The sequence below is a fragment of the Macrotis lagotis genome, chromosome X, assembly GCF_037893015.1.
Source record: "Macrotis lagotis isolate mMagLag1 chromosome X, bilby.v1.9.chrom.fasta, whole genome shotgun sequence".
NCBI classification, from domain to species: domain Eukaryota; kingdom Metazoa; phylum Chordata; class Mammalia; order Peramelemorphia; family Peramelidae; genus Macrotis; species Macrotis lagotis.
The window spans coordinates 697,391,656-697,418,170 of record NC_133666.1 but is presented as its reverse complement, the minus strand read 5'-3'; the positions used below and the strand labels follow the sequence as shown (position 1 = coordinate 697,418,170).

The window sequence follows — 26,515 nt, the reverse complement described above, 5'->3', positions numbered from 1 at the left end:
CAAATCCAGTTTAAGACACTTAATAATGACCTAGCTGTGTGGCCTTGGGCAAACCACTTAACCCCATTGCCTTGCAAAAACCTAAAATAAATAAATGAATGAATGAATAAAAGAAATAATGAAAGGGATGATTAGAAACCTGGGAAGACTTGTATGAACAAATGCAGGAGAATGGGCAGAACTTGGAGGACAATCTGTAGCATAACAATATTGTAAAGATTGGTTGGTTGGTTGGCACTTGTCCTTCATTATGAAAGGAGACCAAAATGACATCAGTATGTTTGAGACAAACGACACTGTGTCCTACTCTGACTGATCAGACAATAGTCCTTGTGAACACCTAGGCTGGGGACTCTAAACTCATGGATGTCATGTTTGCTTTGAGCTGCTTTCATTCTACCTTCCTCATGGAATGCAGCCCCCTCACTGATGAGGGCCCTCAATGCCAAGTGGTTCTGTGCCAGTCTCTTCCATGCTGTACACTCATTTCTAAAGGTCTTCAATGAGACCTTCAGGGTATCTTGGTATCACTTCTTCTGACCTCCTTGTGAATGCCTGCCCTGGGTGAGGTCTCCAGAAACTAGTGTTTTTGGCAAGTGTATGTCTGGCATTCTAAGAACATGTCCAATCCATCATAATTGCACTCTCTGTAGTAACGTTGGAATGCCAGGCAGTTTAGCTCAAGAAAGGACCTCAGTGTCTAGTACCTTCTCCTTCCAGGTGATCTTTTTTTTTCTTTAGGTTTTTGCAAGGCAATGGGGTTAAGTGGCTTGCCCAAAACCACCCAGCTAGGTAATTATTAAGTGTCTGAAGTCGGATTCGAACCCAGGTCCTCCTGACTCCAGGGCGCGGTGCTTTATCCACTGCGCCACCTAGCTGCCCCCTCCTGCCAGGTGATCTTCAAAATCTTTCTTAAACAATTTAAATCGAAGCCATTCAGTTTGCTGACATGGCACTGGTAGACTGTCCAGGCTTCACAGGTGAATAGCAGTGAGGTCAGCACAATGGCTCTGTAGACATTCAGTTTGGTAGTCAGTCTAATACCTCCTCTTTCCTATGCTTTCTGTCGGGGCCTCCCAAATACTGAGCTAGCTCTGGCAATATGAGTGTCCACTTTACTGTCAATGTGTACCCCCTTGGCCCTGGAGTCGGGAGGACCTGAGTTCGAATCCGGCCTCAGACACTTGATAATAATTACCTAGCTGTAGGGCCTTGGGCAAGCCACTTAGCCCCATTGCCTTGCTAAAAAACCCAATGTGTACCCCCTTGGAAAGGACACTGCCCAGGGAAGTGAACTTGTCCACAGTCCTCAAAACTCCATTTGCTCAAACTTAGTGCCCTGCATTCAAAAATTCATAGCTCTTGGTTTCTTTGTGTCCTTTTCAGTCTTCTGTAGGATATTCCCAAATGCTCCCTTAAGGATCATTTCATTTCTCATATGGGCTCCTTGGGAAGTCTTTTTACAAACAGAATTCTATTTCAATTAGCAAGCACTTATTTTCTTTCTGTATCCCCAGCCCTGACAACTATCCCTGGGGGGGAAAAAAAGGAAAAAGGAAATCCTTACGCACAGTCAAACAAAAGAAATGGCCACCACATTGGACAAGTGTCATCCTACATCACCTCTCTCTTTATTTTTAGATTTTTTTTTCAAGGCAATGGGGCTAAGTGACTTGCCCAAGGCCACACAACTAGGTAATTATTAAGTGTCTGAGGCTGGATTTGAACTCAGGTACTCCTGACTCCAAGGCCAGTGCTGTATCCACTGCAGCACCTAGCCGCCCCTATATCACCTCTCTTTAAAAAAAAACCCAAACATTTTATTTTTCCAACTACATGCAGTGTTAGTTTTCAGCAGTCATTTTTTGTGAGGTTTTGAAGTTTATATTTTCTCTCTCCGTCCCTTCCCTTCCAAGCCCTCCCTCTCACAGAAAGCAATATAAAATAGGTTATACAGGTATAATTACATCAAACATAAATCCATATTAATCATGTGGAATCAAAATGGGCAAAAAAAGCATTAGAGAGAGAAGATATAATACATGAGACAACTTTTAAAAATTGAAGATTGTAAGCTTTGGTCTGTATTTAAACTGCATAATTACTTCTCTGGATATGGATGGTATTTTCCATCCCTAGTCTTTTAGAATTGTCTTTGATTATTGAGCTGCTCCAGAGGAACAAATCCATCATGGTTACCATCACTCAGTGTTGCTGTGAGTGTGTATAATGTTCTTTTGGTTCTTCTTGCTTCATTTAGCCTCAGTTCATGCAAATCTCTCCAGGCTATTCTGAAGTCCTGACATTCATGATTTCTTATAGAACAATAGTGTTTCATCACATTCATATAACACAATTTGTTCAGTCATTCCCCAATTGATGGGCATCCCTCAATTTCCAACTTTTTTGCCAATAGGAAAAGAGCTGCTATAAATATTTTTGAACATATGACTTTTTAATCCATTTTTGTGATCTCTGATGGGATACAGACCTAATAGTGGTATTGGTGGATAAAGGAAAGGACATGCCCCATTTTATTGCCCTTTGGAGGTAATTTCAAATTATTCTCCAGAAAGGTTGGATCAGTTAACAACTCCCCCAACAATGCTTTAGTGTCCCAGTTTTCCCACATCTCTTACAACATTGGTCATTTTACCTTTTATTCATATGGCCATTCTATAGGTGTGAGGTGGTACCTCAGAATTGCTTTAATTTGCATTTCTCTAATCAGTAATGATTTAGAGCATTTTTTTCATATATCTATAGAAATTTCTTCATCTTAGAATTGCCTTTTTATATCCATTGACCATTAATCAATTTGGGAATGACCTTTATTCTTATAAATTTGACTCAGTTCTCAATATATTTTAGAATTGAGTCCTTTGTCAGAAATACAAGTTATAAAAAATTATTTCCCAACTGACTGCCTTCCTTTTTAATCTTGGTTGCATTGGTTTTATTTGTACATAAACTTTTCAATTTTAATGTAATCAAAATTATCCACTTTGCATTTTATAATGTTCTCTATCTCATCGTTGGTCATAAACTGCTCTCCTTTCCATAGATCTGACAGGTAAGCTATACCTTTTTCTCCTAATTGCCTTATGATACCATCTTTTATGTCTACATCCTGTATTCATTTCGACATTATTTTGGTATAGGGTGTAAAATGTTAGGCTAATGCCTAGGTTCTGCCATACTATTTTCCAATTTCCTCAGAAGTTTTGTCAGAGTGATTCTTATCCCAGAAACTGGAATCTTTGGGTTTATCAATGAAACACTAACAATGAAACTCTAATCATTCCTCCTGTTCCTTTTTCAACCAATCTATTCCACTGATCCACCAATCTATTTTTTTTTCGCGAGGCAATGGGGTTAAATGAGTTGTCCAATGTCACATAGCTGGGTAATTATTAAGTGTCTAAGGCCTGACTCCAGGGCCAGTGCTCTATCCACTGCACCACCTGGCTATTTCTTAGCCAGTACCAAACAGTTTTGATGACTGTGTCACCCCTTCTGATCAAAAATCAATCAATAAATGTTTATTAAGCATCTGCTCTATACTAGATACTGCTAAGTGCTGAGGAGACAAAAAGAGGCAAGAAATAAGCCTCTGCCCTCAGCATAATGGGGGAGACAACATGTCAACAAAACTTGCAATGTAAGTTCTATGCAGGATAAAAAGGAAATGATTAAAAGAGGAAGGCACTAGGATTTGTCTGATTTGAGAAAGGCTTCATGTAAAAGATGCAATTTTAGTTGGGGATGAAAGGAAGCTGGGGAAGCCAGTAGCTGGAGTTGAGGAAGAAAAACTTTGAGGCACAGGGGTCTAGTCAGAAAATGCCAAAAGCAAGAGATGGAGGGTCTTGTTCATAGAACAGCCAGGGGACCAGGCTCACTGGATCAATGAGAATGAATTGGGGAGTGAAGTGGAAGAAAACTGGAGGTCTTACAAACATGCCCTCTTCAGGGCTGCTTTCCACCTTTGATGTCTACCCACCTAACTCTCACCTATGGTTCCAAGAAACTGTAGCATGATCCTAGAGAGATGGATGAATACTTCCATTCTTAACAGACTATCAATCAATGGAGAAGCCATTGACCAGGTGCCTCAAGTTGTAGTCAATCATTCCCTAGCTGAAGTTCCAACTGAAGAAGAGGTTTTGAATGTCATTAGTCTTCTTTCAAGTGGCAAAGCATCTGATGCAGATTCTATTCCAGCTGAGAATTTTCCAAGGTTATATGGCATGAAGAGGTTATTCCCCAAGAATTCAAGGATGCCTCCATCATCCATCTCTAAAAGGTAAAGGAATAGATTGTCCTTTGACAATCACAGGGGCAGTTCTCATTTAGTCATTGCTGGTAAGATTCTTGACAGAGACTTCTCAATAAACTGATCCCTCACCTGGAAGTTGGTCACCCTCCAGAGAGCCAGTGTGGCTTCAGAAAGGGTGGAGAAGGGGCAGCCAGGTGGTGCAGTGGTTAGAGCACTGGCCCTGGAGTCAGGAGGACCTGAGTTCAAATCCAACCTCAGACACTTAATAATGACCTAGTTGTGTGGCCTTGGGCAAGCCACTTAACCCCATTGCCTTGAAAAAAAAAAAACCTAAAAAAAAAAAGGGTAGAGGACAGTCAAAATGGTGTTTGTTGACCAACAACTCCAGGAAAAATGTCAGATATACAGAATAGAGGTCTGCATACAACATTTGTAGATCTGACCAAGGCTTTGATACCATCAGTCTCGAGGGATGGAAAATTATATCAAAATTTGGTTGCCTGGAGAAGTTCATCTTTATTGTACGTCACTTCCATGATGGTATGTGTGCCCAGGTTCTGGATAGTGGAAGATGCTCTCAAGATGTCCCAGTCACCCATGGAGTAAATCAAGGGTGTGTCCTTGCTCTCATACTTTTTAGCATGATTTTTTTCGTGCATATTATCAAACGCCTTTACTGAGGATAACCATGGCCTCAAGGTCATCTACTACACTGATGGCAAATTCTTTGACTTGAAAAGGCCACAAGCCAAGACCAAAGTGGAGGGAGTGTTGGTGTATGACTTTCTGTTTACAGATGATTCTCAATGCAGCCTCTGGGGATGGAATGCACAAAGCATGGGTCCATTCTCTGCTGCTTGTGCTCATTTTGGTCTAACAATGAACACCAAGAAAACCCAGGTGCTCTATCTGCCAGCACCACACCATCCATGTGGGACCATTGATTATGGCAAATGGAAAAGTTTTGAGTCTGTGGACAAGTTCACTTCCCTTGGCAGTGTCCTTTCCAAGGAGGGACACATTGACAATGAGGTTGACACATTGCCAGAGCTAGCTCAGTATTTAGGAGGCTCCAAAAGAAAGTATGGGAGAGACCTCATTGCTATTCGCCTGTGAAACTTGGACAGTCTACCAGCACCATGTCAGGAAACTGAATCGCTTCCATTTAGATTGTCTTGAGAAGATTCTGAAGCTCACCTGGCAGGAGAAGATACCCACACTGAGGTTCTTTCTCAGCTAAACTGCCTAGCATTCCAACATTACTACAGACCATGAAATTATGATGAGCTGGCCACGTTGTTAGAATGACAAACATCCACTTGTCAAAAAAAAAACTATTTTATGGAGAATTCACCCTTGGCAAGCATTCACAAGGGAGTCAGAAGAAGCCACACTGAGACCCCTTGAAGGTCTCACTGAAGAACTTTAGAATTGATGGTACAGCCTGGAAACCCTGGCACAGGACAGCCCAGCATGGCGGGCCCTCATCTGTGAGGGGGTTGGGCTCTATGAGGAAGGCAGAATGGAAGCAGCTCAAAGGAGACATGATATCCCTAAGTTTAGAGGACCCACCCCAGGTGTTCACAGGGAGTATCTGTGCCCAACCTGTGGTAGAGCATTGTGAATTATTGGTCTAATCAGCCACAGTTGGACACACTGTCATTTGTCTGAAACATAGCGATGCCATTCTTGTCTTCTTTGATAATGAAACACAAGAACCAACCAAACAACCAAGTTGGAGCCCATTCTCTCCTCGTTTCTGTATATATTTGTGGGAAAGGTGTCATGTAATTTGGAGAGAATTGTATACCAAATCTCAATGTTCTACTTTAACAAATACTCTTAATCCAATATTAAGTAAGCCTGATGGACTAATTGTGGTCAACTGATAATAATAATAGCTAATATTTATGAAGTATCAGAAGTGTCAGTGCCAGAAGCTATGTTGCAATTATCTCATTTGATCTTCATAGCAATGCTGCAAAATAAGTATTATCATCATCATTATTTTACAGATGAGGAAACTGAGGTCGTGACTTACCCAGGGTCACCCATCTAGTATTGTATCTGAGGTCAAATTTGAACTGAGGTCTTCCATATTCCAGTCTGGTGATCTTTCCACTGTGCCACCTGGCTGTCCCAGCTTGTGGGGACTTATGAGCTATAGTCTTAGAAGGATCCTCTCCCTCAATGTTAGAACCCCAAGGGAGATGTTACAAAGGTGCCTTGGGGACCTAGTATGCCAATGCAAGTGGGGCTTGGGAGAGTAGTTTCAGAATACATAGGTTCATAGTTTTTTTCCCCCATTCTTCCTCTTACATGGAAAGTTCATGTTTATTGATATTTGTGCAGTTCCATTAAAGTGAAATTCTTGCAGAGAACTATATACATATATTTTTATGTATAGAGAGAAAGAGACAGAGACAGAGACAGAAGATAGTAGGAACTGGTGAACATTTTCATTTCTGTAAAAATCTTTTAAGTTTTTTTTTTTTGCAAGGCAATGGGGTTAAGTGGTTTGCCTAAGGTCACACAGCTAAGTAATTATTAAGTGTCTGAGACTGGATTTGAACTCAGGTCCTCCTGACTTCAAGGCAGGTGCTCTATCCACTGTGCCACTTTAGCTGCCCCTCTTTAACACTCTTTGTAAAAATCAATAACCATCTAATAAGCACCTACCAGCTATACCAAGCTATACATGGTAGGTATGTTTGATGAAAAGACCAGAAAATCAGAGCCAGATCTGTCAGGTCAGGTGCCCCATTCTTCTGTGTTCTCTTTCCTCATTAATGCCTCCTCCCTCCTCAGAGGATGGCTTCATTTATTGAAGTCTCTCTCTTCCTTCAAAGTGCAATGCCAGTGCTGAGTTCTCTGGGCAGCCTTCTTCGACTGCTCCTGAGCACTGCCCTTTCCTCTCTTCACCCAAAGGTCCTTCTGCTCAGGACCAAATTTTAAGATATTGACAAGATTCATCTTGGAGGGACCCTGGTCTCTGATAAGGATGAATTTCCTTTTCTTGTGCTTTTTGACTTGTTACACCCCAATTGCCTTCCGACAATTTGCTTAAAGCATAGATTTTGGATCCTCTATGGTCTCCCCAAAGGGCAGGATAAGAAGGCATTCAAATATGGGACAGGTATTCATTTCCTCCATCCAAAAGCTATTCTCACACAAAATATTCACAAGTGCACTTTGACAAAAAGAAATAAAACAGAATTCATTAACTGACCTTATACCTACTGTTATATTTTCCCAGGAAGTTAAGATATGAACCTCAGCAGACTCTAATTTAAGCTGACTTAGTCATCTGTTCTCTGCAGACAACCTTGGACTTAAACATTGGTTGCTATCCCTTCTCCACTACATGCAGAAGGAAGTAGACTCTCAGAGTTGAGAGCTCTTTAAGAACCGCCCCCCCTTCTCTCCCTACTACAGATTAGGAAATTAAAGAAGGCAAGTGACTTGTTCAAGGTCACCCATGCAGAAATAAATAGAATCAGGATTCTATGGCTCTAGATTACATTTTGTATTTATGTAGATATCTACCCACAAATATATGTATTTATATAGATATCTACCGAGAAGCCTCTTTGACCCTTGCCTTCCAAATAACTCCAACAGTACCTGGCTTAATAAAGGTCATTAGTTGATGTGGATCTTGTCTGTTAACTAACCTAATTAAAAAAACAAAATAATCCAACCCCATAAGGTTTTATCAAGGGGTCTGCTATGGGCCAGAAACTGTGCCAGGTCCTAGGGACCTAGAGACAAAACCAAGAGACCCTACCCTCAAGGAGTTTGCATTCTACAAGAAATGCATAGATGAACATCGAACAAAGACAACCAAAGGAATCAGGAATAGCAGTTAGTAGAAGGTGGCATTTATGATAGAAGCTAGGTATGTCAGGAGGCAGGAAGGAAGGGGAAGCATGGGAATTAGCTCCGGCAGAGGCCCAGAGGCTAGAGAAGACTTGAAAGTTCAGGGAATTGCTCATAGGCACTTTGATTATCTTCCATAGTATGGGAAACCAAATAGTTTGCAATAAAGCCTAGAAGGAATTAATCTGAAAACCAGGTGAAGGAATGCTTTAAATGCCAGGCTATGGAGTATATGGAAGACAACTAGGTGGGTATGATGGAAAAAAGCAGCAGGTCTGGAATCAGAAAGATCTGAGCTTAAACCTGACCTTAGATACTTCCTAGCTGCGTGTTCCTGGGTAAGTCACTTGATTCCATTTGTCTCAGTTTCCTCATCTGTAAAATGAGCTGGAGAAGGAAACTATTCCAACATCTCAGTCAAGAAAACCTCAAATTAGGTCATGAAGAGTTGGATTCAACTGAAAAAGTTTTTTTAAAAAATCTTATTTATTTAAGGCAATGGGGTTAAGTGACTTGCCCAAGGTCACACAGTTAGGCAATTATTAAATGTCTGAGGCCAAATTGGAACTCAGCTTCTCCTGACTCTATCCACTGCACCACCTAGCTGCACCTGAAAACTTAAAAGCATGCAATTGATTCTAGTGGCAATAAGGAGTTGCTGAAGGCTCTTGAACAAAGAACAGGCATGTTCAGGAGGATGCTTTTGAAAGGCATCGCTGTCTGGGTAGAGAATGGATTGGGGAGGAGACTGGAGGCTAATTGGGTAGACAAGCAAGAAGCCTCTGCCAGGCAGGTGAGAAGTGATGAGCACCTGGACTAGTGTGCTATTTCCCTGGTCTGAGTCTGTGGCCTTTTAAAGGTTGATCTCAGAGTGACAGGAGCCATGATTCAATTAATCATTCCAAAATGCCATAATTCAATCACCTCTAACTTGCTGGGAATGGGTCTATGAATATCTGTTTGACTTGATGCCATTCAAATATCAAATGTGATGACAGGTTCGGGGTTTGGGACAAGGAAGGGGACTGGAACCCAGTGATTGTAATTTCTTGTATCGGAAGAGCAAACCAACGTCTCCTCTACGTTTGTTTGGGCACACCCTCCATGAGTAAGTATGAATGAGGCACTAACAGCTGGAACATCAGGGAAGTCCTCACAGAGCAGGAGGGGCCTGAGTTAAGTCTGGGAGGATTACATTCCAGGCTTTGGGGACACCTTGGGCAAAGATACAAAGTGGGAGATGGAATTTCAAATATGGGGAGCAGCTACTAGTCCAGTCTGACCAGAATGAACAGTGGACTGGGAGGACTATGTTAAAATTGATTTAGAAAGGTAGGTTGGAAAATGCCTGCCCTGCCTCCCTCCCACGACGATGCTGGTAAGGCTCCGAGAGAATAATAGGAGAAAGGACTTTATAAGGAGAGAAAAGGAGAAAAATCAGAGGGTGTATCCATTTTGGAGAATTTTTTAAAATGCTCAGCACCATTTGATATTGATATGTTCTTACAGAAAGTGTCCTAGTCTTCGGCTCTCCCCACCCTCTGACAAATCTGCTAGTGCCTAGGGTGCGCCCCAGGGCAGCATTTCAGGCCAGAGAGGGAGAAAATGTTGTGGTTCAGTAGTCATTTCAGTGGATTCTGACTTTTTGTGCCCCCCCCCCATCTGGGGTTTCCTTGGTAGAGATACTGGAGAGGTTGGCCACTTTCTACTCCAGCTCATTTTCCAGCTGAGGAAACTGTAGCAAATGGGGTTAAATGCTTTGTCTGGGATCACACATTCAGTGTCTGAGACTGGATTTGACACCCAGAAGATATCTTTCCTGATTCCTGACCCTGATACTCTCTCCACTGTGTCCCTGGACTGCCCTGATTTTGGGGGTCCTTTCGTATCTCTGTGATATGGAAACGAAGCCTGGTAGAGTGTGGTGACATGCCCAAGGTCATATTTGAACTCAGGAAGAGGAGTCTTGCTGACTCCAGGCCCAACGTTCTATGCACCATGGTGCCACCTAGCGGCTTATCTTCTCATTTGTGGGAGACGATGCCAGAATAAGAGTAACAATAATCGGCAACAACAAATATCTGTGAAAAACCCTTTGACGCCTCATTGTCCCTGGATTTAATTCTAAATACCCCGGAGCACAGTAAGAATGAAAGCTGAGTCTTCTGAGGTTGCGTCTCACCAAAGCCATGGTCACTCACCCTGCTGAAATGGAAAGCATTTTAGGGGCCATAGGTTTGGGGCTGGAAGGGACCTCAAAGTCATTTAGTTTAACCTTTTATGTCCTGGTCCAGATAAGGGCAAGGGAGTTATACTGGGCTATCTAAATAGCAAATAGAACTTCCTGGAATTGGAACTCAGAAGCTCTTCCCCCAAATGCAAAAGAGTTTTCCATTGTCCTGGGCAATGATCACAGAAAGGAAAATAGAGACCTAGTTCTGGCTTTGAAGCTATGTGACCCCTGGGGAAGTATCTTCTCTTTGGGTCTCAGTTTCTCTATCTAGAAAAAGCAGATGGTCTCTGAGGCCCCTCCCAATCTGACTAGTCTAAAAGGCCAAGAATTCTTCCCTCCCCAACAGAACAGTCTATCTGGGCTCTCTGTCATTGCCCTCTACTGGCAAGTGAAGAGATGAGTCACTGGAGAAAGACTGCCCTAACTCACCGGGCCTCCGTGCAGCTTCTGCATCTAAGAGTTTCAGAATCTAAGGCATGTCTTTGCTGTTCTTTTGAGGAAAGAAACGAGGATTTCCTGATAGCTAGCATTTATATAACATCCACTGTGTACCAGAAGTGCAGCATAGTGGATAGGGGCTGGAGGCCCCGAGTTCAAATCTAGCCTCAGACACTTGCTTTATGACCCTAGGTAAATCACTTAACCCCATTTGAGTCTGTTCCTCACCTGGAAATGAACTGGAGAAGAAAATGGCAAACCACTCCAGTATCTCTACCAAGAAAACCCCAATTTGGGCCGCAGAGTCAGAGAATAACCACAACATGAGACAACCCCAGCAGGTCGGTACAGTGGTTATACACCACTTTTTTTTATAGTTGAAAAAACGAAGACAGAGAGAAGTTCAGAAACTTGCCCAGAGGGGCGGCTAGGTGGTGTAATAATGACCTAGCCGTGGGGCCTTGGGCAAGCCACTTAACCCCATTGCCTTGCAAAAAAAAAAAAAAACCTTGCCCAGAGTCACACAGCCAGTCAGTGTCTGAGGCTGGTTTTGAATTCAGATCTTTCTAACTCCAGAGCTGGCTCTCTGGCCATAGCTCCATGTAGCAACCTTTGGATTTAAAGGACAAACAGGATTCTATTGGCCATGCAGGAGAGACATAGACTACCAGCTCTGTTCCTTGTTACTTGTGGGCCCTCAAGAACATCATTTTAGGCCCCCTGGGTAAGGGGATAAATGAAAAGAAGTCAGGAAGACCTGGATTCAAATCTCTCCTCTGACATTATTTGGCTGTAAGTCACTTCATCTCTGGAGTCAGAGGTTCTGGGTTTGAGTCCTAGCTCTGCCAATTCCCAGAATCTGAGAACTGCAGGGATGCCCATAGATATTTAGTCCAGGGGACCAGCTGTGTACCTTCGGGGAACTCCCTTTCCTTGTGTGGACCCGTTTCTGTCTCTGTAAAATAGAGTGAAAGAAATGAAGCATGAAATTCTGAAATACTTCGGTATCTTTCTTGTGGTTCAGTCTTGTCCAGCTCTCCGTGACTCCATTTTGGGGTTTTCTTGGTGGAGATCCTGGAGCAGTTTCTCATTTCCTTCTCCGGCTCATCTTGCAAAGGGGGAAACCGAGGGAAATGGGATTCAATAACTTGCCCAGGATCACACAGTCACTTAGGATTTTGAAGCTCGATTTGACCTCCAGAAGCTGAGTCTTTCCTGACTCTAGACCTAATACTCTCTCTCCACTGTGCTCTCTGGATGTTCTGATTTGGAGGGGGGGGGGCTTTCTCATCTCTGTGGGGAGCCAATGAGGACCCCAGGATGCTTATGGAGCATGAGGCCAGATGGCCAGAAACAGCTGCTCCTGGGTTTCTTCTCCAACCCCTAAGAGATGGAGGGCTGGAGGGGATCTTAAAGGTCCATGATTCCAACTCCATCATTTTACTGAGGGGGAAACTGAGGCCCACACAGGGTAGGAAGGCATTTACACAGCTGGGAGACAGAGGCACAAGGGAAGTCCCCCACGGAGTGAGTGGCTGAGATTGGTGGATCAGCATTCGGTGCCCTGGATCTCCTTACGAAATAACTCCCATTTCGGAGGGTAGGCTCCAGAGAGCTGGCCTTGGTTCTAAATCCTCTGCCGCAAGCTGGGGCTGTGCTCCCTGGGGAGTCCCGGGGAAGCTGCAGCCGCCCCTCGGCCGGTCCATGGAAGGGAGGCCTCGGGCCTCCTTTGGGAGCTGCTTCTCTCCTCCACAGCGCCAGTCTCTGCCTTCCCAAGGATTTCCATCGGCCTAGCAAGGGAGGTCACCCTCTCCTGCCCCCATCTCTGCTCCCTGGGGTGTCCCCTCCCAGCCTCCCTCTCTCTCTCTCTCTCTCTCTCCCCCCATGACCGTCTCTGGGCCTTTCTCTCCCCCCCTTCTCTGGCTGCCCCCCTGGCTCTTGCACACATGCTTTCATCCACACCCGCTCTCCCGGCTCTGCCTCCCCGCCCCCCCGCCCCGCTCCCCAGAGGGAGTAAAGCTCAGCAGTGGGTGCGGAGAAGCCCCCGGCCCAGCTCTCGAGGATGGTGCGGGCTCCCGGGCGTCGGTTGCCCCCTCTGCCGGAGGGGAGGCCGGGCCGGGCCCCCGGAGCCCGTCTCCGCGGGGCGGCTGGCGCCCGGTGGGGGGGGGGTGGAGGGCGCGCGGGGGGCCCGCGGGACACGCGCGCGGGGCCCCGGGCGGTTGGGCGAGGCGTGGGGCGAGGGGAGGGCCAGGGCGTCGGGCAGCCAGCCGTTGCGGAGGCGGGCCAGCCCCCCGGGGGGCCGAGCGGAGCGGGGGGTGGGGGGCCGGGGGGCGGGGGGCGCCATGAGCCAGGCCGGGCCGAGCCCGGCCCCCAAGGCGGCGGCGGCGGCGGAGCTGCGGCGGGAGCTGGAGGCCGTGCGCGCCGAGCTGGAGGCGGAGCGGGCCCGGCGGCAGGCGGAGCGGCGGCGCTTCGGCACCGAGCTGCGGGAGCTGCGGGAGGCGGCGGAGCGGGAGCGGCGGCGGCAGGCCGAGCGGCTGCGCTCCGGCTGGGAGCTGCAGCGGCTGCGGGAGCTGCGGCAGCTGCGGGAGGCCGTGCTGCGGGAGCGCGACGCCGAGATCCGCCAGCTGCTGCGCTGGAAGGAGGCCGAGCTGCGGCAGCTGCAGCGCCGGCTGCACCGGGAGCGGGACGGCGCCGTGCGCCAGGCGCGCCAGCTGCAGCGGCAGCTGGCCGAGGAGCTGCTGAGCCGCGGCCACTGCGCCCGCGCCCGGCCCGGGGCCCGGGCGCCCCCCGACGGGGCCGCGCCCCCCGAGTGCCGCTGCAAGCTGCAGGACGTGCTGGCCAAGCTGCGCTGGGAGACGGACGGCGAGCAGGCCGCGCGCATCCGCCACCTGCAGGCCGCGCTGCAGCTGGAGCGCGGCCTCTTCCTCAAGTACATCCTGGACAACCCGCGCTGGGACCCCGCCGCCCGGGCCCCGGGCCGGCCCGCGCCCCCGCCGGGCGCCCCCGGGCCCTGGGACCGCCCGCGCTCGCTGGACAGCCTGCGCCCCCCGCGGCCGCGCCCCGCCGCGCGCTGCTCCCGCTCCCTGGAGGCCCCCGAGGCCCGCAGCCCGCCGCGCGGGGCCGCCCCCTCCTCGGCCGGGCTGGCCCCGGGCGGCCCGGACACCGGGGAGCGGGGCCCCCGCGAGGCGGCCCCGCCTGGCCCCGACGACGAGGGAGAAGAGGACGACGACCACGACGACGACGACCACGACGGCCACCACGAGGGAGGGGACGACGAGGATGACGACCTCGGCGGCGCCCGGCCCCCGCCGCCGCCCGGGAAGGAGGGCGAAGGCGCCCCGGGGCTGGGCCGCGGCGACCTGGCCAAGCAGAACGCGGAGCTGGCCGAGGCCCTGGAGGCCCTGGGCCGCCACTGCCGCGGCCTCCGCGAGGAGAACAGCCGGCTGCGCCGCGGCCTCCCCGAGTCCGCGGAGAAGGTGCGGCGCCTGCGGCTGCGGCACGCCGAGCTGGGGGGCATCGCCAAGCGCCTGGAGGAGCGCGCGCGCCAGCTGCGGGAGAGCGGCGCCGTCGGGGCGCCGGGCCCCGGGGACCTGGAGCTCTGGCGACGGGCCGTGGCGCGCCAGCGGGCCCGGGACCTGGCGGGGCAGGCCGCCGCCCTGCTGGCCAAGGACCGGCAGATCGAGGAGCTGCGGCTCCGGTGCCGCGACCTACAAGCCCCGGGGGCCGCCTGCGGGAGCCCCCAGGCCCGGGACCTGGACCGGCTCCTGCGGGAGTCCCAGAAAGAGGTGCTCCGCCTCCAGAGGCAGCTCACCCTGCAGAAGGCGGGGAGCCCCCCGGACCAGAGGGCCACCACCCCGCCTCCCGGCCCCGAGGAGGGGGCCGAGGAGCTGAAGCGCCGGGTGCAGGCCCTGGAGCAGAGCCTGAGCCTGGAGCAGAGGGGCTGCGAGAGCCTGCGGGGGGACGTGGGCCAGGCCCAGCAGAAGTGCCGCGAGGTCCAGGGCGAGCTGCGGCAGGCCCTGAGCCTGTCCGCCCAGCTGACCCAGGAGAACGGTCTGCTCCAGGAGAAGGCGCGCGGGGCGGAGCGGCTGGCCTCGGAGAACGGCCAGCTGCGGGCCGAGCTGGAGCAGGCGCGGGCAGAGCACCAGGCCGCGGCCCTGCAGGTGGCCCAGCTGCAGCAGCAGGCCGTCCAGGGCCAGGGCAGCCGCCAGCAGCTAGAGCGGGAGCTCCGCGAGACCCTGAGCGCCCTGGCCGCCAGCCAGGCCGAGGTCCAGAGACTGCAGCAGGACCGGGAGCGGCTGCAGAGAGAGTGCAGGGAAGCCAGGCAGACTCTGGAGGCCGGCCTCCGGGACACAGAGCGGCCCTGCACCCACCAGGCCCAGCAGCTGAAGACCCTGCAGCAGTTCAGGGGGCCCTGGGCCCAGAGAGCCCCCTGCCACCCAGAGGGCCCCAGCCTCATGGACTCCGGGCCCCCCGGCGGGCCGGCCTCCGAGGTGGACACGGGCAGTGAGGCGGAAGAGTTAGAAGCGGACAGCCTTTCCCAGGCCTCGGAGCCCGAGGGCCCCAGAAGCCACAAGGGTCACCACAACCGCCCCGGGGAGGATAGTCACAGCAGCCAGGACGGCCACCACGACCACCAGAGTCGCCACAGCCAGGACAGCCACGATAGTTGCAACAGCCACCAGAGTCTCCACAGCCACAACAGCTACCAAAGTCTCCACAGTCACAACAGTCACCAGAGTCACCGCAGCCAGGACAGCCACCACAGCCAGAACAGCCACCAGAGTCACGAGAGCCACAACAGCCAGGACAGCCACAGCTCTTCAAAAGTGAAGATTTTCCTAGCTCGCTACAACTACGACCCCTTTGCCGGCCCCAATGACCAGCCGGAGGCCGAGCTGCCCCTGACCGCAGGAGAGTACATTTACATCTTCGGGGACATGGATGAGGATGGCTTCTATGCCGGGGAGTCGATGGATGGCCAAAGGGGGTTGGTCCCCTCCAACTTGGTGGAGCAGATTTCAGATGGTGAGACCTTGAATTCCCAACCTCCAGAAGGGAATGATTCCTGCTTGGACTCCTGCCAGGAAGTGAAGCCACCCAGTCCTGAAGGGAAAGGAGCTGATTCTGTGGAGGAAGCCACGTGCTGTAATCTGCCAGCAAAGAAACCAAAGGAGGACATTCTGGAGGAGGCTTTGGACTTTTCTGGGGTTCCCTGCCCCCAAAAACTGACTCTGATCCAGCAACTGCCCCATGCCGTGGTTGTGGACTGGGAGGCCCCCTTAGACCCCAATCCATATGGGGCCACGCAGGGCTACAACGTGTATGTGGACAACAAGCTGTGGCAGAACATCCAGGCTGGCTCCCAGACCAGGGCCACCATCGACAACCTGGAGCTGAAGACCAGGGCCTACCGCATCTCGGTGCAGAGTGTGATGGAGAAGGGCTGCTCCAACCGGCTGCAGTGTTCCTTCCTGGTGGGGGGGAGTTTCTGCCCCAGACCCACCCAGCTGTGCCTGCGACACCTCACCCCCACCTCTGCCGAGATCAGCTGGCTCTACAGCAACAGTAACTATGCCCATATGGTATACCTCAATGACCAGGAGTGCAACCTCACTAAGGCTGGGGTCTGCTGGTACAGCTTTCACAACCTACAGCCCAGCACTCACTACTGGGCCCATGTGGAGGTGCAGCTCCCCGGGGGGCCCTCCAGGGAGCTGTGGGAGGAGACATCCTCCTCCATTGCTTTCACCACCCCTTCAGCTGGCCCGCCTGACCCTCCCCTGGACGTCCTGGTAGAACACCACACCTCCCCGGGCACTCTGCTGGTCAGCTGGATCCCAGTGACCATCGATTCAGCAGGCTCCTCCAATGGGGTCCCCGTGACGGGCTACGCTATCTACATGGGAGGCCACAAAGTCACCGAAGTGCCCTCCCCCACAGCAGGAAACGTCTTGGTGGAATTTTCCCAGCTACAGCAACAAAAGCTTTCCCAAGAGGTCTCCGTGAGAACCATGTCTCATTATGGCGAATCCTTGGACTCGGTTCCCGCCCAGATCCCTGGCGAGTCCAGCTCATACAGATCGCCCCAATCTTTTCCCATCATCCACAGTTGCCAGGAGCTGGCCCATCTCCAGACCCCTTTGGCATGGAGACCACCTGTACCCATCTCCCAACAGAAGGCCATTTTGGCCAGCTCAGTGGCCTCCCAAGGGTTCCCCAAAGACCACTTCCAAAAGAGAGTCCCAAAGCCCAGCCCAGAAGACAACACTAACCCTCAAGGGCCTGGAGAAGCCCATGTCCTGAACCTCCTGCCCCCTAACAAGAAAGAACTCCAAGGACCTAAGACCCCCAAGGATGGCAGCTGTGGGAATACCAGTTATCTGACTGATGGCCAGATCGGAGTAGAGGAGGAGAGCACTAGAAAGGCAGGACCAAGATGGAACCAGGTTTCAGTGATAGAATCTGTCCCAGAAAATGACCCCATGAAAGAGATCTCTAGAGACAACAATTCTGGGGGCAATGTCCCTAAAAATAGAGTGGAAGTAGAAACCCTACAGGTGACCAGTCAGTCAGCAGAGGCCCCCCCTGATTACAGCCACCTGGCTGACCTGGACAATCTGGAGGAGGAAGAGCAGCACGTGACCTTGTGGGGGACCCGGAGACCCAGCCCAAAGGAGTTTAGGGTCCAGAATGCACAGACCAGGCCTGCTGGTCTGAAGAAAGAACCCAGTACTCTGTTTTATCAGGTTCCCCCAGGGAAGATGACCAAGATCTTGAAAACCAGCCCCATGCTAACTGCCTCTGGGGCATGGTTCAGGACCCCAGGCAGCAATGCTCTGAAAGGAAAGGAGGCCAGTGACCCTGTCCGAATGTTTGTGGCCCTTTGGGACTATGACCCCCAAGTGATGTCCACCAATCCAGCGGCTGCTGAAGAAGAACTCGCCTTCCACCAAGGTCAGATCCTGAAAGTCTGGGGGGATCAAGACTCGGATGGATTCTATCATGGAGAGTGCTCTGGTCGAATGGGCTACATCCCCGGGGACATGGTGTCCGAAGTCCAAATAGAGGGCAGTGAGGTATTCAAGCAGCTGTTCCAGCAAGGCCACATCCCAGCCGAGATGTCCCTGGAAGGCCTCCTGGGGCTCTCCATGCAGCCCGCCAGCCCCCAGAAGAGCTTCTCTGTGGTGAGGAGGACCCCCCAACAAGCCCAGTTTTGGCACCCACAGACCATGGTGGCCGCCTTCGACTACCACCCCCGGAAGAGCTCGAACCTGAGCACGAGCGAGGAGTTGACTTTGAGTGCCGGTGACGTGGTCACTGTGCTGGGCTCTGTGGACGACAATGGCTTCCTCTATGGAGAGCTCAACGGGCAGAGAGGCCTGGTCCCATCTAACCTTCTGAAGATGCCAGCCCTGAAAGCAGAGTAGCAGGGGGTCCTGACAGGCATCTCAGGAGGGCATGGCCCATTGACAACTGCAGTATCTATAAAAAACAAAAACAAAAACCTTTTTTTCATCCATAGAGACAATAGGATTATAATCACTCAAAATCCCTTACTTTTAAGAACTTGGTTTAAAACCTAGCTTCAGGTAATTAAAGGAAACAGAGAACAACCAAAACAAGTGACCCTGACCTAATTATTTGAGGTGTGTCCCCAGCAGGTGAGCCCTTGTTCTGGATGGGGAATTTGATTGGTTTGGGGAAGTCCCTCCCCTGACGCAAATGACAACTCTTCCAAAAGTGAGCATCTTCAAGAACCGCCAAAGGATGTTGGCCCAGCTAGTAGAGGACAGAGACTGGATTTGAACTCAGGTGCCTCATGACTCCTGAGGCCCAGTCCGACTATCCATCACCCCTCTGGGTCAATGAGGAATGAAAACTATTCCAGTGGACTGGCCCTGAAGAGTTTAGAACTTGCCTATGGTCACACTGCTGCTAGGCCACTGACCTAGGTCTAACTTCAGGGTTAGCCACCTGGACAGGCCTTTCCCAGGTGTCTAAAGACAACCATTTAGGGGGCTTTGAGCCAGGGACACTGGTCAGTGGTTGAGTCCCTTCTGTGATTGGATATTAAACATTCAGCGCATCTCACCCTTGTATCAGACGAGCCTGACCTGGGAATAGAGAAGTGAAGAGCCATTTCCTAGTTTTTTTTCTCAACTGCCCCTCCTTAAAATACAGAAAGAAAAAAAAAAAGAGTTTATTCCCTATCTCCTTCCTTCCCTCCCTTCCTCTGCTCTGGACACAGGATCCCAGTTAAGTGGCTAACTGAGGATTTGTCATCTTCTGGACCTGCATGACTTAGGACCTTAGGATTCAATTCCCCCATTTATTTTGAGACCCAGACAAATAATAAGACTTGAACAAGGTTACAGAGAGATTATGGAGGGGGTGGTTAACCCCAGAATCCATGCTCTTGCTATTGTCCCAGGTTAAATCAGATCTGGGGGAGGTTTTAGAGTCTAGGTCATATTGAAAATCACTTCCTCCTCACTTCCCCATATAGGTCACCCCTCATGTGAGAACAAAAGGAATACCAGGAGGTAGCTAGGTGGATAGAGCACCAACCCTGCAGTCAGGTGGACCCTAGTTCCAGTCTAACCTCAAGACACTTAATTACCTAGCTGTGTGACCTTGGGCACGTCACTTAACCCCATTGCCTTGTAAAAAGCCAAAAAAATCTGAACATAAATTGAAGGATTCCTCTCATTGCATCATCAGGCCTTTCCATCCTTCCCCAACCCACACACTCATTCCTATATCACCCCCCCCACACACACACACACCCTTTAATTGCAGAGATTACTTGGACTGTCCTTTTCCATGAGATGGCTGGGATTACAGGAGAGTCTGTACTAAGGTAACTTTATAGAAATAAATGTCTGACAAATGTCAGACTTGCCCAGAGGATAGGTTAAGTACTAGATGGAAAGTCAAAACTCATATTCTCTACCCTCAAAGAGGTTCTACTGGGTGGTGGTTGGAGACAAGTTAAAAGAATTGCTGTCTGGCTTCAAATATATGCTTTGGAGAATGAAATTCCTTTAGCAGAGTGAGGATGAAAATTACAGATTTAGAACTGGGAGTTTAGGAGACAAGTCCAATCCCCTCATTTGAGGGAAACTGAAGAGCTGAGAGGTTAAGATACTTTCCCAAAGGGGCGGCTAGGTGGCACAGTGGATAAAACCCCAGCCTTGGAGTCAGGAGTACCTGGGTTCAAATCTGGTCTCAGACACTTAATAATTACCTAGCTGTGTGGCCTTGGGCAAGTCAATTAACCCCATTTGCCTTGCAAAAAAACCCCCAAAAAACCCATTACTACAATTGTAATCTTGTACAAATGACCATAATCTCCCCGACCCACACACACAGAGAAACTTCAAGAAAAATAAAGTGGAAAATAGTGTGGGGGGGGGGAGGGTGCTTCAGTCTGATTTCAGACACCATCAGCTCTGTCTTTGGAATGGATAGCATTCTTTATCATAAGTCCTTTAGAGTTCTCTTGGTCATGGCACCGCTGAGAAAAGGTAGGTCCTTCACAGCTGACCAACCTGTAATATTGTATAGCAGTTATAATTGAATCCATGGGCTGTGATGAGATCATCCAATGAAGCGGTATAAGGGGAGAAGAGAGCCCAGTATTGAACCCTATGGAACAGCCTTGGTTAGACAGTGTGACCTCAATGAAGATCCAGCGAAAGAAACAGAAGGGATTGTCAGAGAAGTAGGTTGGTACAGAATATCCAAGTTGGAAGAGACATAGTTGAGCTCCCTCATTTTACAGATGAGGAAACAGGCCTAGGGAAAGGGCCACCTCAGAAGACAATGAGTTCCTCTTCATTGGAAATCAAACAGAAGCTGGAGGAATACTTCTACCACCATCGAGATTCCTTTCACATGTGAACATGGGTACCAACACTCACATTCTAGGATTCGGGTCCTATTCCTATTCCCCCACTTAGGTGACAGTGGGTCCCTTTCTCTGGACCTGTTTCCTAATCATTCTCCCCTACCTTTACCTCCCACACACACCCCAAACTTTTGAGACCCTGCCATGTAGTCCCACTAGGGAAGCAATAGGCAATATCTGGGTCAGGGATGAGAGGGTCATCTTTAGCTGAAGGACAGACTCTGGTCCATATCCCTCCTGAAGATCCTGGAGCCCCAATCAAAATGAAGCACATGGGGTGGGCAGCTAGGACATGTTTCATTTAGGGCCATGACGCCTGACCCAAGAGTTTCCAGTGCCACACCTTTAGGCATCAGAGCCTCAAAAGTTTAGGGGAACATGATGAAAATAAGCCCAGAATGGAGGTCACTGACCACAGAGCACCTATAGATCTCTAATTGAAATCTGGTCATTTATTTCACTAAGGCAGCAGAGAAAGGTCCAAGGGAAGAGCTAGAGAAAGAAGGTGGAGGTGGGGAGAGGGATGTGAGCTAGGTGAGAGAGGACACTGAGCTTACCTTTCTACATAAGAGTGCTGGGTGTGGAAGCAGGAAGACCTGGATTCAAATCCCACTTCAGAATTTTGGTTGGTTTCCCTGCTCCGTGTCCCTCCCCACTCCAGATCCTCCTTTTTGAAGGGTGGGGGTGGGGTGGGGGAGGCAATCAGGGTTAAATGAAAAACTGAATTTGGACTTCTGATTTTGGACCCAGCACTCGATTCACTGCATCACTTGGCTTCACCCAGATCCTTCTCTTCTCAGTTATAAAAGGATCTTCCTTAAGTTCTGGAAGTATATTGTCCCCTACTCAGGAAACTCTGTTACCTCTAGGATCAAAGATAAAATCATTTGACTTCCAAAGTTCTCCAGAACCCACTCCATCCCTATCTTTTCAGCGTTCTCACCCTTTACGCCTCCCCTCTTCCATGTATTATTTAACCCTAGGATAGCTAGGTGGTACTACTGTACCAACCCTGGAGACAATCTGAGTTCAAATCCAGCCTCAGACCCTTGATTCTTACTACATGTGTGACCTTGATTGCCTCACATCCAGGGGCATCTCCAGTCATCTTGATCCAGATCTATTCATCAGATGTAGATGGCTCCAGAAGACAGGTTGATAACTTAGCCCAGCCCCGTCACTCAAATCCAATTCCTGTGCTTGTCATGGCATCTCCCTGATGTCATGGTCTTCTTGGAGAATGAGGGACAAACATCATCATTGAATCCAAAAATTCCAATTCCTTTCATTCTAGTGTCTTCTGCTGTTGATTATCTCCAATTTGTCATCTACCGATCAGTTAACATTTGCCTCCTCTGCACCAGGACCCTCTAGACTCTGTTCCATGGCTTTACAAATACCATCTCATTGGAGCTTCACTCTGAAACCCCTTTGAAGCCCTAACTAGCTGCTCCTGAGGTTCCTTCTTCCCTCTGGCTGGAGAGGCGGAAGAAGCAGGACACTCCTCCCAGACCTATTTCAAACAAGGGAAATTCATTTTACTTTCCCACCTGGCAGATCTTCTGAATTGCATCTTATTTTGCAAGATGACATCAGTTCTGTTTTTTACATGTTTTTCTCAATAACACATAAACAAAAAATGTTGCCATTCCTTTTATAAAATTTTGAGGTCCAACTTCTCTTCCTCCCCTCTCTCCTCCCTCTCCTTAAGAAGGCAAGCAATTTGATATAGATTATGCATGTGTAGTCATGCAAAACATTTCCATATTAGTCAATGCTGCAAAAGAAAACAGACCCCCCAAAACCCTCAAGAGTCATGAAGTTTGTTTTTAAATCTGCTTCGATCTGCATTCACATGCATCACTTCTTTGTCTGGAGATGGAGAGTATTTGCCATAAAGCAGTCTTTGGAATGGTCACTCACAGTTCATGGTTGCAATATTGCTGTTATTGAAGACTATATTCTCCTGGTTCTTCTTACTTCAATTTCCATTAGCAATGACATCAACTCTGACATGCTTACCTCCTCTCATTCCCTCCCCCTTTCCCTTTCTTTTTATATGTTATGGCCAATCCATTCCAATCCAATAAACATTAAGTATGGGCCATCTGAGTGATGAGGATATAATTAATAATTAATAATAATAATAATAATAAAAATCAGTCCTGCCCTCAATGAGTTTACAATCTAAAGAGGGAGGCAGAAAAGGAGGGAGGTGACCAGGACAATCACTGAAAGCAGGCATGGCAGCAGAATCAAAGTGGCATCAGTTGAAAGTCCATCTTCCATCCTCTATAAAGGAAGGCATTGGGAGGAGTTTGGTCCAATCCTCCAGACCTCCAATCAGAAGGGAGAGGTGTCAGTCAAGGCTTGAGTTGAGTCTAGAGGATGAAATTAGAGGTGAAGAGTCTATTCTGGGAGGAGTTTCTTGTTCAGGGGAGTAGAAGTGGGTTTGCAAGCACCTTGAGCCTTTCTTTGTAGTCTCAGCTTGCAGCACTGTTTCTATATGTGTGGATGTTCATTCTTCATTTTTGCAGTAAGTCAATGACATCATAGTTAATCATGTCCAGAATTGCTTGTAAATTGAATTTAAGTGATTCAGAGTTGGACAAAGTCAATCTCACTTCTTCCTGCACAGAGTTACCCTCCTGAGGAGAAAAGCTAAAAATAAAACCATCGTGGCCCTCCAGAAGCTTACATTCTTACTTTCACCTGATGAAAGAGCTCTCTGTCCCAACAATCTCTGTGCCATTCTCTGGTAGCAAAATTCCTAGCATATGGAAGATGCTCACTAAAGACTTGATGAGCAGAATTACAGTCCCCAGATCTCTAAATCTAATTTTGTGCTACCATGAGTCCTCTCTTTTCCTACTGAAACTACTTATATTGTATTTGTTCCACTAGCTCCTTCCCCTCCTCTGCCCTAGGACCTCTTCCCTCTTAATTAGGTAGTAAAAACTCTAGGATTCCCATTTTACAGATGAGGAAATAGAGATTTAAAGAAATGAAGGGTCATAGACTGAGAACTAAATTTTTTTTTTAGGTTTGTTGCAAGGCAAATGGGGTTAAGTGGCTTGCCCAAGGCCACACAGCTAGGTCATTATTAAATGTCTGAGGCTGGATTTGAACCCAGGTACTCCTGACTTCAGGGCCAGTGCTTTATCCACTATGCCACCTAACTGCCCCTATAGATTGAGAACTAGAAGGAAACTTTTACAGATGAGAAAACTGAGGTCCAAAATTTAAGTGCTTCATCCAAGGTCATCAAAAAGATGGATTTTGTTTACCTTAGTGACCCATAAATGTAAGTTATTCCTTATTCCTTGTCTGGCTCATCTTCTCCCACCAAAGTAACAAGAGAACTTTGATGATATCTGACAGTATCTCAGGGTACAGATATTGAATTCTGTTTTCTCAATTCACTTGAAGAATGCATGGGGGAAATAAAGTAAAGACTGACAGATTGCTTTCCATGGTGGGGAGGGGGAGTAAGATTGGGGGAAAAATTGTAAAACTCAAATAAAATCTTTACGCCCGGCTAAGTGGAGCAATGGATAGAGCATGTCCCTGGAGTCAGGAGTACCTGGGTTCAAATCCGACCTCAGACACTTAATAATGACCTAGCTGTGTGGCCTTGGGCAAGTCACTTAACCCCATTGCCTTGCAAAAACCTAAAAAAAAAATCTTTAATAAAAGAAAAAAAAAAGAATGCATGGGGGGCAACTAGGTGGCAAAGTGAATAGAGCACAAGCCCTGGAGTCAGGGGGACCTGAGTTCAAATCCAATCTCAGACACTAGCTAGTTATATAGTCACAACCCCATTGCCTCTCAAAAAGAAACAAACAAAATAATAAATGGGCAATGGATAGAATACTTGGCCTCGAGTTTAAATCTGATCTCAGATACTTAATAGTTGGCTAAGTAGTGGGCCAGTCACTTCACCTTGCTTGCCTCAATTTCTTCATCTGTAGAATGAGCTGGAAGAGGAAATGCCAAACCACTTCAGTATCTCTGACGAGAAAATACCAAATGGGGTCACAAAGAGTTGGACACACGGAAAAATGACTGAACAGGAAAAAATGAACAAGTGTATTTCCATCAGGGCCTTTGCCTCTCACCCCTATGGTCTTTTCTGACTTCTACCTTCAGTACCCAGTACTCAAGGAAAACCACACGCAAAATACTAGACAATTTTGTATGTATTGTCTTTATAAGAGGTCATGGGCAGTGAGACCCAGACTCACTAGAAAATGCTGAATCTGGAGAATGGGTGACCTGAGTTGAAATCTCTTACTTCCCTGGGTCTCATCAGAGAGATATTAGACTAGATGATCTCTGAGGTCCCTTCTAACTCTATGATTTCCTAGACCAGTATCTCTGCCCATAAGGGAAGCATTTTGAATGCCATAAAGTTCTTTGGAGATACAATCTACTGTTACTATTATTTGGGGGAAGATTGTTCCTAGGGGATCCAGGAAATGAAGAGTGGGAAATGATTCAGGGTTGCCATCTTGGTGCCACTGATGGAAATGGAGAAGTCTGGAGAGGAAGAGGATTTAAGAACTATTGTTTGAGTTTGGTTTGCGACAAAGTGGGTCTGAAGTGCCAGTGGCCCCATCCAGATTGGGGAGTTACCTAGAAATGGGGACCTAAATCTTGGGAGAGAGGTCAGTGTTCACGATGTAGATCAGAGAGCATCTCATGGCAGTCGAGGCAGTGAGATGGGATAGTTTAATAGGATCTTAGATTTAAAGCCAGAAGGGTTCTTATAACCATCCACCTCACTACCTGTGAGGAAGCTGAAGGTTTAAAGGATTTGTCCAACATACAACTAAGAAGTTTGGTTTACTCACCTGAAAATCAAGTTTCTCATTTTTTTTTTTAGTTTTTGCAAAGCATTGGGGTTAAGTGACTTGCCCAAGGTCACACAGCTAGGGAATTATTAAGTGTCTGAGGTCAAATTTGAACTCAGGTCCTCCTGACTCCAGGGCCGGTGCTCTATCCACTGTGCCACCTAGCTGCTCCTCAAGATTCTTACTCTGCTGAGAAAGTGAGGCAATTCAGGATGAAACCTCTTCATCTCAAAGCTCCTACTCTTTCCTCCTTTCCCCCAGTCTCTGATAAGAAGGTGGCCCTATTCCTTGCCAAGGTTAATTTACCTCTGCAGGTGGCAAAATTTGAATCCAGATCCTCCAGGAAAAACACATTGAGAAACTGAGGAGTGATCAGAGAGATAGGAGGAGAACCAGGTGAATGCCCTATCATGGAAGCCCAAGGAGGAGAGAATATTTAGGTGAGAGTCAGTAGGAGGATAAAGACTAAGCAAAGTCCATTGACTCTGACCCCTGGGAGATCTCTTGTGGATCTCAAAGAGCAGTTTACATCAATCAGTGGGAATTTCAAGGGATTGAAAAGAGAGTGGATCCATCCAGAGAGAGAAAACTATGGAGTTCAAATGTAGAACATTCAATTTTTCATTTTAAAAATTGTTTTTAAATAATTACCTAGCTGTGTGGCCTTGGGCAAGCCACTTAACCCCATTTGCCTTGCAAAAATCTAAAAAAAAAAATTGGTTTTAGGTTTTTATGGGGTTTTTTCGTTCTCATGACTTTTTTCTGCCTTTTGTTCTGATTCTTCTTTCCCAACGTGATTACTATGGAAATGTGTTTAACATAGTTGTATATGAGTGGTGTATATCCATAGGATTGCTGCTATCAAGCAGAGGGAGAAAGAAAGGGGGGGGGAATGTGGAACTCATTGAAAACTACCATTGCGTGTA

General features: G+C 48.4%; 1 protein-coding gene across 1 annotated transcript; it reads left to right on the top strand.

Moving 5' to 3' along the window:
• The first annotated feature begins 13,144 nt into the window (after positions 1-13,144).
• Positions 13,145-18,917, top strand: LOC141502044 (RIMS-binding protein 3-like). The gene has a single exon (XM_074206589.1). The coding sequence runs from the start codon at positions 13,169-13,171 to the stop codon at positions 18,251-18,253; it is 5,085 nt and encodes a 1,694-aa protein (XP_074062690.1). The 5' UTR covers positions 13,145-13,168; the 3' UTR covers positions 18,254-18,917.
• The last annotated feature ends 7,598 nt before the right edge of the window (positions 18,918-26,515 follow it).